We start from the raw sequence: 15,422 nt of genomic DNA, 5'->3' as shown, positions 1-15,422 counted from the left end.
GGGGCTGACAGGATGTAGAGGCAGAGCAGATGGTGAAAGGCCAGTGCACCTTAGGGAACAGTGGCAGGGCAGATGGCAGAGCCTAGTGGCTCACCATCCTACTGGAAGGATTGCAGTGAGTGACTTCCTGCTCATCCACGTAGTGTGAACAGCCGTGTTCTTCACCCACAACTATTGGAAGGGTATAGAAGACTTGAATTTTAGAGAGAACTGAGGGCTCTCAGTATACTCTTATGAGAGTGAGGAAGGGACATTCACCCAAGATGGGACAGTCAGTGCTGGTGGGTAATGAGCAGTGGCAGTTGGCCTGGGAGAGGGGAAGGGCCCCTTTAGGGCCTGCTCCTGCTGGGTGCTGAGACTGCCTTTTATGTCTGGCCAGGTGGATAGGCAGGATTGGGGGAGTTAAAAGCTTCCAAATTAAATATATTTTTTCTGAAACCTGATCTTCCTGACTACCTTATTTCTCTATGTGGCACTACCATTTATCTCATCTATAGTTTTTGAACCTTTTGTGTTCCTATTATTCATCTACCCTATTATTTCCCACATCTTATCATTTGACAAATTATACCTTTACTGTGTCTTTTATATCTGTCTCCTCCTCTCTAGTCCCATTGCCATTACTCTTGTTTAGGCCTTCTTGCCTCAACTGTTGTAATAAGCTGCTCAGAGGCCTTCCTCCCATCACCATTCCCATTCTCCCTCACCTTCACCACATTCTTCACACTTCAGGTTAATCTTCCTTATGTATAGATCTGGTAATTTCATTTTGCTTAAAATCTCTCTCAGAGATTTTTAGAGTTTAAGAGATTTTAAGAATTGCCTAGTGGCTGTCAAATACAGATTCCTTAGCATAATTTTCAAGGTTCTCTATGACCTGATGCTATCCTCTGTTCCTAGGTCTTCTTTGACATTGCTGTTCTCTGGGTGTTTGCATTCGGCAAAACTAGGCTACCCCTAGAGGTCCTGTGGTTTTTCTACACCTTGAAACAACCTTTGTGAAGTAGATACTACTATTATCCCCATTTTACAGAGGAGGAAATTGAGGCCAAGAGGTTAAGTGACTTGCGCAGAGTCATACAGCTAGTAAATTTTGGATGAAACATTTCCTGTTTATCTCTAGTTGATAAATTAATTGTTCCTCCCTTGTATCTCACATAAGAATTTGAACCTCTCTTATGTACTTATGTTTTATTTTGTATTTGTTGGACTATAAACTCCATGAGGGCAGAGACCACGTTTTAGTGCCTGTCTCCTAGCATTGTGGCTTGCATTTGATGAGTATGTGAATGAATGGATTTATGCAATTTGGCTAGAAATTAGTTTGTCACCTAACAGATGAACTGTTATCTGTACTTGAGCTTAATATTTGAGAACCTAGCTCGGTAAACATATATCTCAAAATTCCCAGAGGTAAGGAATTGCATTTGTATTTTGGTGTAATTTAGAATAAGCAACAAAAAACTCATTATTTCTAAGCCTGAAGGCTGAATTCTGAGCAGTGGTCTATTTTTCATGTTAATGCAGGAACAACTAAAAATGAAAGATCAGTCATTGAGAAAATTGCAACAAGAAATGGATAGTTTGACTTTTCGCAATCTGCAGCTTGCCAAGAGGGTTGAACTACTTCAGGATGAACTTGCTTTGAGTGAACTCCGAGGCAAGAAAAATAAGGTAGGCTGAAATAAAAATAATTGAGTACCATCTTGCCAGCCAGGTATCAAACTGTATAAGTTTATAAAGTTTTCATTGGTTTTGCCCACAGAAGTGCCATACGCCCTTGGATTCCTGAGTCAGTAAGACACATTTTAACCAAAAAATAGATGCACTCCAAGTTCATCTGGACATACATCCGCAGCAATACTTAATTAGAGAAGAAGTAGAGAGAAATCAGGAGTTTTGAGCTTTCTTAGGCCCCAAGTATATGCTTAAATCCACAGTTGCATTAGTACCTGGGGAAAAAACTGTCTAAATTATCTCATGTTGGTTATAACTATTTTATTGTATAGTATAATGAAAAGACCGTCAGCCTTCTAGCCAGGAAGACTTGGGTTTGAATTCTGGATCTGACCTTTGTTAGTTGTTTTTTTTTAATAATTATTTTTTTTGAATTTTTTAACTTTTTATTTAAAGTTTTGAGTTCCAAATTCTATCCCTCCCCTTTTCCCTCCCTGAGACAGTAAGCAGTCAGATATAGGTTATAAATATGCAATTATGTAAAACATTCCATATTAGTAATTTTGCACAAGAAGACTTGAATGAAAGAAAAAAAAAAAGAAAGCGTAAAATAGCATGCTTTAGTCTGTATTCAGTCAATATTAGTTCTTTGTCTGGAAGCAGGTAGTATGCCTCATCATTAGTCCTTTGGGATTATCTTAGATCATTGTATTGCTGAGAATAGCTAAGTCATTCACAGTTGTTCATCGAACAATATTGCTGTTACTGTGTACAGTGTTCTTCTGGTTCTGTTCACCTCACTATGCATTGGTTTTTGGAAGTCTTTCCAGGTTTTTCTGAAGTCATCCCACTTGTCATTTTTTATAGCACAATAATATTCCATTACAATCATATACCACAGCTTGTTCAGCCATTCCCCAGTTGATGGGCATCTGTTTGATTTCCAGTCCTTAGCCACCACAAAAGGAGGTGCTATAAACATTATTGTACAAATAGGTCCTTTTCCCTTATTTTGGATGTCTTTGGGATATAGACCTAGCAGTGGTATGGCTGATTCAATTTCCATTTTTGTTATATTAGCCAATCTGATAGGTGTGAGGTGCCTCAGAGTTGTTTTAATTTGCATTTCTCTGATCAGTAGTGATTTAGAGCATTTTTTCATATGACCATTGATAGCTTTGCTTTCTTTGTCTGAAAATTGCCTGTTTATATCCTTTGATCATTTATCAATTGGGGAATGACTTGTATTTTTATAAATTGACTGTGTTCTCTATATATTTGAGAAAAGAGGCTTTTATCATACATATGTTGCAAAAATTTTTTCCCCCAGTTTTCTGCTTTCCTTATAATTTTGGTGCATTGGTTTTGTTTGCGCAAAAACTTTTTACTTTTATATAATCAAAATTATCTATTTTACGTTATAAAATATTCTCTTATGTATTTTTTGGATTCTTCACTTATCTATAAATGTGACAGATAAACTATGCTATGCTCTCTTAATTTGCTTGTGGTATTACCCTTTATGTGTAAATCATGTACCCATTTTGACCTTACCTTGGTATATGGTGTGAGATGTTGGTCTGTACCTAGTTTCTGCTGGTTTTCCCAGGAGTTTTTGTCAAATAATGAGTTTCTGTTCCAACAGCTTGGATCTTTGGGTTTATCATAGTAGATTACTGTGGTCATTTACTGTAATGTAATTTGTACCTAATCTGTTCCTTTGATCTACCACTCTATTTCTTAACCAGTACCAGATTGTTTTTATAATTATGGCTTTATAATACAGTTTGAGATCTGGCATGGCCAGACCATTTTCTTTCGCATTTTTTTTTCTGATTCCCTTGATATCCTTGAGCTTTTGTTCTTCCAGATGAATTTTGTTATTATTTTTTCTAGCTCTATAATTTTTGATAATTTGATTAGCATGGCACTGAATAAATAGATTAATTTAGGTAGAATTGTCATTTTTATTATATTGGTTTGGCCTACATATGACTATTTGATATTTTCCCAGTTATTTAGATCTAATTTTATTTGTTTTATAGTGTTTTATAGTTTTATTATAGCATATATATTATGTAGTGTAATATGTTATAGTTTATATATAATATCACAATAATAATTATATAATATATAATAATATAATATATAATATTATATGTATTTATAGTGTTTTATAGTTTTAAGTGTTTTATAGTTTTTTTCATTTAGGCCCTGGGGTTGTCTTGGCAGGTAGACACCCAAGTATTTTATATTGTCTACAATTGTTTTAAATGGAATTTCTCTTTCTATCTCTTGCTGCTGTAACGTGTAGAAGTACTGATGCTTTATGTGGGTTTATTTTGTATCCTGCAACTTTTCTAAAGTTGTTAATAATTTCAAGCAGGTTTTTAGTTGATTCTCTAGAATTTTCTAAGTATAACATATCATCTGCAAAGAATGATAGTTTTGTTTCCTCATTGCCTGTTCTAATTCCTTTAATTTCTTTTTCTTCTCTTATTGTTTGAGCTAACATTTCTAGTGCAATATTAAATAATAGACGTGATAATGGACATCCTTGCTTCACCCCAATTGTATTGGGAAGCCTTTTAGCTTATCCCTGTTACAGATGCTTGCTGATGATTTTTAGATAAATATTACTTATTTTAAGGGGATAGCTCCATTTATTCCTATGCTCTGTAGTGTCTTTAATAGGAACGGGTGCTGTATCATGTCAAAGGCTTGGTCTGCATCTGAGATAATCATATTATTTCTGTTGGTTTTATTATTCACATGGTCAGTGAACCAGCTTTGCATTCCTGGTATAAATCCCACCTGGTCATAATGTATGATCCTTGTGATATATTCCTTTTACAATACAAATATGGTGCTGATACCCAAACCAGGAAGAACCAAAATGAGAAAGAAAATTCTACAAAGGGTTGATATGAAGGAATCACTTTGTAAACCTTAAAATTTAATATAGAGATGTAAATAATAGTAACAACTTTTGCTATCATGAATATTATCTGTAGTAACAATGGACAATAACATTGACAGAGATAGTCGGCTGTAGTGGATAAAGAACTAGCCTCAAAGCTAGGAAAACTGAGTTTTGACACGTAACTCGATGTGTGACCCTGGCCAAATAACTTAATCACTAAGTGCTCTAGACAACTCTCTAAGCCTTTAAGTTACAGAGAAGGTGCTAACCTACATTGGTAAAGGGAATTTCCTCACCCAGGAGTTGCCTTTATCAATTAAATTACAAGTCCAATTCCTATTCTTAATAATAATTAATAGAAACAACAGTAATTTTGCTGTAGTACACCAGTTTAGTAATTTAGTAATTTTGCTAGTAAAAGGTACTGTTGACTCTGAAACCCATTTAAGGTATCACCACTGCTGATGTGATTTGGAGGGAATAATTAGACCATATCCCTACCATAGATATTTAAGGATGTGGATGCAGTTTCTAAACATTTATTCCTAAAGAAATCACTGACAAACCAGCTTGGCTTCTTTGTTGCCAAATGAAGTCTCCTTAGTTGAAAAAGTTGGTTGTTTTTCCCTTAAGTTTTATACAACATGATAGTTTTCTTGATGCTATATGTAGATAGTCCAATACTTTTGGAGATATTATGATTTAGAAATTGCTTATTTCATAGTCTAGTTTTTAATTGGAAAATCACTGAGAATAGTGGATAGAAGGCCAGCTTGCAAATCGGGAAGACCTAGGTTCTAGTCCTACCTCTGAGACATAGTAACTGTGTGACCCTGGGCAAGCTGCTTAAACTTTCATCATCTTGGGCAACTTTTTACGGGGAAGAAAAGGTGCCAGTCTACATTGGCTGATCACCGGTGGCGCTGACTCAGTGCACTGTGCACTGATGAAATCGTGATTTTGGTATTTTCAAAGTCTGTGTGCCCTGTAGTATCATATTTTCACAGTGGAGGTCATCTCACCCAATCCCTTCATTTTGCATATGAGAAGTTTGACGCAGAGAGAGGTTATGACTTTTCTTAAGTCTCTTGGGATTGGAATCCTGGTTCCCTGACTATGAAGCCATCAGTCTTTTCCATAGCCTCTGTAAGATTTTATATCATGTGGAGAAGCAGTGCCAGTTAAACCAGTACTTTACTGTATTATGATGAATATGGGAAAAAGTACACCAGTTTAAAGCACCCTGCTGTAGGCAGAGAGCATGGCATATACTAGAACTTTTGGCCAAAGTCCCTCCAGATCTTGCCTGTATGCTCCATGTACCTCAAGACCTTTGTGCTGACTGCCTTCCACTGTGCAGTTTGTCACACCTCTCCAACTCTACTTCAGTTCTGAATTTCTCTTTTAATACTTATAAATATAGAAGTTAATCTCCAATTCCTACTTTTTTGGACCATTTGGAATTACTTTTTTTAACCTGATTTTTTTTTTCTATACTGTGCCAAAAGTTCAAAGAATGCTCTTTCTAAGGCAGGACAGTAGACTTTTTGTACGTTCCTTTTTGGGAAGACTCTTAATGACTTCTTTTGGTTTGTGATTTTAGTTTAGTTTTTACTGTAATTCTTGGCTATGTATGAAGCTGAAGTAGAGTCATCTGTCAACGTAAATTTTGGCTTTCTCAACTTTGAAGTCTCCTCCTTGCCTTGGATGTTTATGGGCTCTTCTTTGTTCCAGGGTGACTGTTTTTGTGAACCTCTTGGGGATTGTAGATGTATACATGTTTTTTCTTGATAGACATATTTCTCAGTCAGATAAAGGAGAGCAAGAATTCTGTAGAAACTTGCTATTTTGAAGGTAATTTTTGATACTCTGGATTCTGATCATAATTACAATCTGTTACCTGAAGAGTGATGAACTACTTTGCATGGGGTGGAGACCAGCACCTAAGAGGCTAGGACTGTATTGCCCAAGTCCAACTGGGAAGGAATAAAATTAAATATCCTTTGGGATTCATTTACCCTTTTTTTCAGAAGTATAGGCCCATTTGACTTTAGAGTTTTTATTCCAGAAGCTCTTTATACGGTCCATCCTCTAGTTAGCCAAAAAGTGTTTTTCTTAGAGTGCAGGTTTGATCTTATCCCCTCTATCACCCTCCTCAATTTTCCCCAGTGGCTTCTTTTGCCTGTAGGATCAAATACAAAATGCTCTGGTATTCAAAGCCCTTCATAACCCAGCCCCTTTCTACCTTTTCAATCTTACTTCCTAACACTTACTTTTTGATCCAGTGACACTGGCCTCCTGGCTGTTCCATCAACAAAACACTCTGTCTCTTGACTCTGGGCATTTTCTGTGGCTGTGTCCCGTGCCTGGAGTGTTCTCCTTCCTCTGCTCCAACAGTTGACCTCGTTGGCTTCCTTTAAGTCCTAACTGTAGTCCCACCTTCTACGGGAAGTCTTCTCCAACCACTCTTATTCCAGTACCTTCCCTCTGTTAATTATCTCCTCTTCATCCTTATTTGTACATATCTGTTTGTTTGTTGACTCCGCTATTAGATTGTGAGTTTCTTGAAGGCAGGGCTTGTCTTTTACTACTTTTTGTATGTTCAGTACTTAGCACAATGCCTGGCACATAGGTGCTTAATAAATGTTTATTGATTAATTAATATGCTAGCTATTGCAGAAGACATTGCCAGCAGTTTGTCAGTGTTTTCTTCACTTGATCATTTATTTATATTGGTAATTAAAGTATCATCTGTTGGAGGAAATACCCCAAAAAGTGTTTCTTGCCAACACTATTTAACAAGTAGATGATTACTTTTGTTATAAAGTATAAGGCAGAACTTCTTTCTCATATGTTTTGATAGAAGAGAATGGTGTACTTGGAAGTTTCAAAGAAGACAAAATAGAATTGAATCCATTATATCTCACTGGAAAAATAATTCAGACTAGTAACTCTTAAAAGTTTTCATGAAAATACTTTTTGTATGTCATACCTTACTGATATTTAGATGAATCTGTTCAACAAAACTCAAACCTTTCAGGGTTTTGTGGCATCATGAGCTGGTAGTTTTTTGAGCATCTCCCTGTTCCATGTGTAACGACATGGATTTGGAGCTTTTGTGTTATTTGCTTTTGTTAGTATTTCCATTTTTAAACAGGATGAGAAAATGAGATGAAGTGACAGGCAGAAAAGTACAGAGATAATGCCAAAAGGACAGTGTCACTGTTAGGTCAAGTCTCTTTGATAGTCCCAGGTCCCTGTGTTAAGAAGGAACAAATGCTCATTATTGGATAATTTGCATAATACTACTCTTCTGTGAGTAAAAAAATCAAGAAAGGATTAAAAAATAGCTAACTAGAGTTTTTTAAAAAGCGGTGCCAGAGTTCTGCAAGTCCCTTTAATTCAGACGCTTTAGAAATGAGAGTAGACTGATGGATGAGCTCATCTCTGGGAATGTGGTTTAGGGAGTTACTTGTTTTTCGGGAGGCTCCTTTCTCAACACTGAACTTGCTTTGTGTGTGTGGCCGTGGACAAGTCACTTAGTTTTTTGAAACTGTTTCGTCTTCACTTAAAGAGGGACATTAATACTTCCATTGCCAGTCTCACAGAGTTACGAGGAAAACATTTTGTAAACTTTAAGGTGCTAACTGAATGTAAGCTGTTGCTTGTCTAGACCTGGAATTTCATTGGCATCGGGAACTCTCAGTGTGGAAACTCCCTGCACCAAATCAGATCTGTTCTTTATCCCTAAGGGTCTCAGTTCTAAATGTATGAATTTGATGGTGTTTAAATTCATGTACATTATTTGTTTTGTATAGAAGTAGTAAAGTGGCCAACATTTAAATGAGGTCCTGTGTACTAAGGTAATTGTAATTGTAGTTTTTAAAAAAAATTTTAATTTATTTTTTTGTCACATTTTAAGTTCTGAACTGTCTCCCTCTCTCCCCACCTCACACTAGAGAAGGCCACTATTTCTCTGTCTCTCTCTCTGAGTCTCACATGTATACATGTATATACTTGTCATCTCAAAGAGTTACCAGAGATTTTTCTTTAAAAGATGAAAATTGTGTGAACATGATTTGTTCTTTCCATCAGAAAAGTGGAGAGTCTTCCTCTCAGTTGAGTCAAGAGCAGAAAAGTGTCTTTGATGAAGACCTTCAAAAGAAGATAGAAGAGAATGAACGGTTGCATATACAAGTGAGTAAATATGTGTTTCTTCTGTTGAGTTTTTTAAAACTAATTTGATGTCTTGTTCTAAATTTAAACACCAGAATATCTTCAGCATAATGTAAAAGAGGATTACATTTGAAACACTTAAAAAAAAGGTATATAATAAATTCCATATATTACTCTGTATTTCCTCCTGAACTTCTTTCTTTTTGCTTCTGTGCATTTAAAAAGAAATTTTAATGGTCGTATTTTCTTCTTCTTTTTTTTTTTAATCCTTATTGCCATCATCTCCCCTGAGGGAGACCTTCCTCCCATTTAAAAAACTGAAAGAAAAAAAAGTCTTAATAAATATGCATAGAGAAGCAAAACAAATCCACACAGTGGCCATTTCTAAAATTGTATGTATTTTTCTGTATCTTAAGTTCATCATCTCTCTATCAGGAAATGGGTAATATGCTTCATTCATCATAGGTCCTCTGGAGACATGATTGCCTAAGAGACTGTTTTATAGAGAACTCACACAAGTCAGGTGCTCACACAGAGGTCAGAAGAAGCGATGCAAGGACACTCTCAAAGCCTCACTAAACAACTTTAGTATCGATTGTGAGATATGGGAGACACTGGCACAGGACCACCCAGCATGGCATGCTGGTATCAAAGAAGGCTTTGTACTTCATAAGCAAAGCAGAATCACAGTATCACAAAGGAAACATGAGATGGGCAAATCTAGAGACATCTCCATCCCCAGTGTTGAACTGGACTATTTGTGCCCTTCTTGTAGCGGAACTTTCTGAGCTCATATTGTACTATCAGCCGCAGTCAAACAAATTGTACCTTGACCCCAACATCATGATGTCATTGGCCCTCTTTGAGTATGAAGGATGAACAACAACAAGAAGTTAGAGTAATAGTCCATTATATTCACATACCACAGTTTTAAAAAAAATTTTAAATACATTTTTATTGATATCTTTTTTTTTAAAGCATTACCTTATTTTCCCTTGGTATTCCTTCCCCTTTCCCTCCCTGATAACCATCCTATATAACAAATACTATCTTCTAGAGAAAAAAAAAATAGAGGACAAAATCAGTATATTTGTTCCACTGTATCAAAAAAGTCTGAAAATATGTGCAATATGTTAACACTTGTGGACCTCCCATCTCTGCAAGGGGCATACCACAGTTTGTTTAGCCATTCCCCAATTAATAGACACCACCTTAGATTCCAGTTCAATTTTGAGGTTTTTTTCCTTTGTTTTGCTTATGACTAATTTTACTTCTTAATTACTCCCCTTCCCCATCCCCGTTTAATTCCCTATTGAGTTTGATTTATTTCTACACCAAGCTCTACATGTGTTTGACCTTTCTTTGTCCATTTCTAGTGAGGTTTGTCTAATGTCTTTTCCTCCCCCACCCCTTCCTCCATGTTTGTATATTTTTCTTTCTATACACCCTATTTATGAGAAATAGCAAACTCCACTCCTTTTTTCCTCCATTCTATACTAATATATTCTTTTTATCCTCCTCTTTCTTTCTCCTCTTAAAACCCTTAGAACTGAACCTAGGTCCTTTGTTTTTCTTATTTAATTCTACTATTCTTTAAAGATATTAATACTTGTTTCTTCTCCTTCTATTAGAATATTAAGACTTCATCATTATGTAACATCTTCCATTTCCTCAAATAAATTTACCTTTTTTAGGGTTCTCTTAACTCTTGTGTTTTTTATTTTGTAGTCCTTATTCAGCTTTGGTCATTTTCTCAGAAATACTTTAAAGTCTTCTGTTCCATTAAAGTTCCTTCCCCTCAACCCTACCCCTTGTAGGATTGTGTGCAATATTGTAGGAAAAGTTATTCTTGGTTATAAGCCTATATTTTTTGCTTCTTTTGGAATGTTACATTATTACAAGATTTTCTTCTGTGTTTCATAGAATCTGTCAGGTGTGATCTTGCCTATGATTTCTCTACTTTAAGTGTTTCTTATTTTTAAAAAAATTAATTTGTTTAGTGAATTTATATTTAATTATTGTCAGTTGTTTGTTAAAATTCTTTGTCTTTACAGTGTTATTATTGTCTATATTGTTCTGATTCTGATAACTTTACTCTGCTTCAATTCACACAGAGTCTTTCCTGTTTTCTCTGAAACTGTCTGAAACTATCCCCTTCACTATTTCTTATATGAATACAATTGTATTTGAAATAGTTGTATTTCATTATATTTGTATATCATAATTTGTTTAACCAGTCCTCAGTTGATGGACACCCCCTTAGTTTCCAATTTTTTGCCATCACAGAAAGAGCTGCTGTAAGTATTTTTTAACATTTTTATCCTTTTCCTCTTTCTTTGATCTCTTTGGGCCATAGACCTAGTAATGAATGGTTTCTCTGAGTTAAAGGTATACACAATTTAGTAACTTTTTGAACATAGTTCCAAATTGCTTTCTAAAATGGCTGGACCACCTGCTGCTCCGTTGTAGTGTATTTATGTTCCTGTTTCCCTGCAGCCGCCCCAATATTTGTCACTTTCCTTTTTTGTCAGCTTTGCCAATCTAATGGGGTATAAGTGGAACCTTGCTTTAATTTGCATTTCTCCAATTATTAGTGATTTGGAATGTCTTTTTATATGACTATAACTTAGATTTCTCCTTTAGAAAACAGCCAGTTCATATTTTTTATGATGTATCAGTTGGGGAATGACATTTATTTTTACAAATTTCAGTCAGTTCCTAATATATCTTGGAAATGAGACCCTTATCAGAGAAATTTCTTGCGCATATTTTTCCCTAATTTGTCTGTTTTCCTTCTAATTTTAGCTGCATTTGTTTTGCTTGTACAAAAACTTTAAAATTTTATATAATCAGAACTGTCCTTTTCTTTCTTTCTGTGATCATTTTTACTTCTTTTTTAGTTATGAACATTTCCATAGATGTGACAAGTAATTTCTTGCTTCTCTGATCTGTTTCTAATGTCACTTTTAATGGCTAAGTGATAGATCCATTTAAAACTTACTATGATGTACTGTGTGAGAGTTGAGCTATGCTTAGTTTCTGTTGGACTGTTTTCCAGTTTTCCCAACAGTTTTTGTTAAATAGTGAGCATCTTTGGGCATTTCAAACATGAGGCTTCTGTGTTCATTTGCTTCCTTAGCTTGTGTATCTAATCTGTTCCACTGATTGATCTCTTTATTTCTTAAACCAGTACCAGCTTGTTTTGATGATTATTGCTTTATAATATAGTTTTTGTGATGTTACTAATAGGTTTCTTTCCTATGTTTTTCATTATTTCCTTGAGATTCTTGACATTTTATTCCTCCAAATGAATTTTATTATTTTTTCTGCCTCTATAAGGTAATACTTTGATAGTTCTATTAGTATGATACTGAATAAGTCCAATAATTTAGTTATTATTTTTATAATATTGGTCATGAACAATTAATTTTCATTTATTTGCCTCTGCCTTTATTTGTGTAAATGTTTTATAGTTGTATTTATATAGTTCCCATATGTGGCTTCTTTCTGAATTCTTGCAATATTTATTTCTTTTATGAGGGAATTTTGGATTGACTATGTTATTCCTAGTACTTTTCCTTTTGGAGGCTTCTTGTAGGGGGTGATTGGTGGATTTTTTCTATCTTCATTTTTCCCTCTGCTTCTGATAGACCTGGAAAGTTTTCATTTATGATTTCTTGAAGTTTAGGCTATAAAAAAAATCATTTTTAAGGAGTCCAATGGTTCTTAAGTGATCTAGGCCTGTTTTCCAGGTGAGTTGTTTTTGTATCATATATCTTACTTTTTTCCTACCTTTTCAATCTTTTGCTTTTGTTTTAATATTTATTTCTGTCTCATAGAATTGTTGATTCCTGGTGTTTTGTTTCTGTTTGTTTTTTCAGCTTTTAAAGTATCTCTTATTTAGGCAACTTTTACTTTTTTTCTTCTAAGGTGCTAATTCTTTCCTCCAAAGCTTCTATTTTATTTATCTTTTCATTTCTTCTAGGTATTCATGTAGTCCTTACGGAAAATCCTTTTTTTTCTTTGAGTTTTGCAGTTGTTTCAGAGTTATTACTCTCTTTTTTGATTTAGATCCACAGCAATTTTTTATACTGGTTGGTGTCTTCTTTGAGGCAACTGGTGACATAGTAGATAGATAGCTGGGTCTAGACTCAGTAAGACCTGAGTTCAAATTTGGTTTTATACCCTAGTTGTGTGACCCTGGGCAAATCACTTAACTTCTTTTTTTTCTTTTAGGCAATTGGGGTTGACTTGCCCAGGGTCACACAGCTAGTAACGTCAAGTGTCTGAGGCCAGATTTGAACTCAGGTCGTCCTGATTCTAGGGCCAGTGCTCTATCCACTGCACCACCTAACTGCCCCTCAAATCTCTGAACTTATGCGCCTGTTTCCTCATCTGTAAAATGGGGAAAATATAGCACCTATTGTGAAGATCAAATGAGATAATATTTGTAAAGCATTTAGCAAAGGTACTGGCACATAGTAGGTGCTTACGAAATGCTAGTTGTTGCTGCTGCTGTTGTTGTCATTATTAGATTTTCTCATCTCTCTAGCATTAGCTCCTGAACAGGGGCTCCATGTCAGGTCCAGGCTCCTCTCTCTTCTATGTCTTTTGGATGGGTGTTTGGCCTGGAGTAGTCTCAATCTGGTACTCTGGGTTCCTGAGCTGGTCTCCATTTTCCAGGGTTAAACCTTGTTTGATCTTTGAGTTTCAGAGCACCGCATCTTCTGGACCCTCTATGACATCTTAGGACAGAGTACTATGAACCGAGTGCCTGAGCGCCTAGATTGTCTTGGTCTGAGTGCTGGCATTCCTCAGGGCTTACACGGTTCCTACCCTAGAATTTTTTGATCTTCCTGGTGCTTTGGAGAGATAGGGAAGGTGTTTTCTTACTGCCTTCTTGTATACAGAGTCCTGCAGGCTCCACGTTTCTGGCCTTTGTTTGAGATGGCAGGCTCTTGGTGTGTTTGCTTGCCTTAGCACTGTCTTTGTTGGTAGTACCCTTTCCTATTGTCCATGGGCTTCTGACTGACTTTTTGTACAGTTTTGCAGAAGTTGCTTACCTTAGTTTTTGATTTGAATTTTTTTGTTATTATTTGGTCTGGTGCTAATTTCAGGGACCTGAGCATTCTGCCTCCAGTTTAGGCAGCCATTTTGAGCCATCTTGTCTGGCCTCTGTTGAATTTTTTTTTTGTTTGTTTTTTTTTAGGCAATTGGGATTAAGTGGCTTGCCCAAGGTCGCACAGCTAGTAAGTGTCAAGTGTTTGGTCTAAGGCCAGATTTGAACTCAGGTCCTCCTGACTCCAGGGCCGGTGCTCTATCCACTGCACCACCTAGCTGCTCTGTTGAATTTTAAGGTATTTTTTATGAACAAAGATGGCTCACAGTTGTGTATTTGACCTCTAATGTAGTCTTTATTCAGCTATGTATTCTCTGTGAGGATAATCTCCTCTTTAATTGTTTTGGTGAATATTTTATGGATCTTATTGACCTTATCATTTATGTAGATCAGAGTATTCCTATATCTGCAAAGAATCAGAATAGAGAGCACTACTTGTAGTCGGGTTTTAGATTTTAATATTCTGCTGAAACTACTCTCTCCAAGATTACCAATGATCTATTAATTGCTGTCTCTGATGCTCTTAGTCTTTTTCCTTCTTGAACTTGTTGCAGCTTTTGATGCTGTTGACCACTCTCTTCCTTGGGTTTCTTTCCTGGATCTCCTCCTACCTGTGTGACTGCTTTTTACTCTTCTGGATTTTCATTTATGGCCCTGTTACTTCAAATGGTCTTTGTCTCGGGCCCTCTTTTTTCATCTCTACATTCTCTCAGTGATCTCATCAGTTTCTATGTATCCAGCTACTGTCTCTATGTAGACAGCTACTTGATCTACGGACAGTATCTAGTTTTCTTCTCCCTCCTGAGATCCGGTTCTCCACTAGATCTCTCTGGCTCAATGTACTTACTATAGGTATTTCAAGTTCACTATGTCCAAAACAGAACTCATTATCTTTCCTACACACAAACCCATCCCTTTCTCCAACTTACCTTTTCCATGTTTTCCTTCTTAATTTTTATTCATAGGTTTTATTTTTATTTCGTCTTTATTTGTAAATGTGTCTTCTTCCCTTCCCTTCCCTCTTCTCCCTTTAACCTTGGGCCTATAAACTTTAAAAAAAAATTTTAAAAAATATTTTGATAACTGATTTCCTTTGTAGTACTGTATATTTTATTTTTTTACATTTTAAAATCATTATTTTGAGAAAGGGTCTGTTGACTTCACTAGACTGCCAAAGGGATCTATGACACACAAAAAGTTTAAGAACCCTAGATTTGTAACAGAATTTTCAAAAAGGAAGAAGAAAAATACGATTTAGCAAAACTACCCAATATACCATAAAGTCTGAAAGTAAATACATCCCATCCCAACTTCCTTATTTACCATTGCCCTTCTTATTAGGTTCATGATTTAAGATACATCCTCAATTCTTTTTTCTCCATTAGCCCATTCAGTCAGATACCAAGCATTATTGATTCTATGTACACTTTATTTCTTGCTATTGTACCAGTTTCTCTACTCACAGCAACACTATAGCTCTACTTCTGGCTCTTAACTCATGTCTATGGACGATTGCAGATGCCTCCT

At 35.8% G+C, this 15,422-nt stretch overlaps 1 protein-coding gene across 1 annotated transcript in view; it reads left to right on the top strand.

The window, feature by feature from the left end:
• Positions 1-15,422, top strand: part of PPP1R21 (protein phosphatase 1 regulatory subunit 21) — a 95,928-nt gene that overhangs the window by 19,132 nt on the left and 61,374 nt on the right. Inside the window, exons 3-4 of the mRNA XM_027865530.1 lie at positions 1,528-1,674; positions 8,696-8,797. Coding sequence (XP_027721331.1) covers positions 1,528-1,674; positions 8,696-8,797 — 249 coding nt within the window. The remainder of the gene's footprint in view (positions 1-1,527; positions 1,675-8,695; positions 8,798-15,422) is intronic.

The sequence above is a fragment of the Vombatus ursinus genome, unplaced genomic scaffold (genome assembly GCF_900497805.2).
Source record: "Vombatus ursinus unplaced genomic scaffold, bare-nosed wombat genome assembly UNPS02014778.1, whole genome shotgun sequence".
Taxonomy (NCBI): Eukaryota; Metazoa; Chordata; class Mammalia; order Diprotodontia; family Vombatidae; genus Vombatus; species Vombatus ursinus.
Note: the sequence above shows the minus strand (reverse complement) of the source record. Positions and strands in the feature narration are given on the sequence as shown.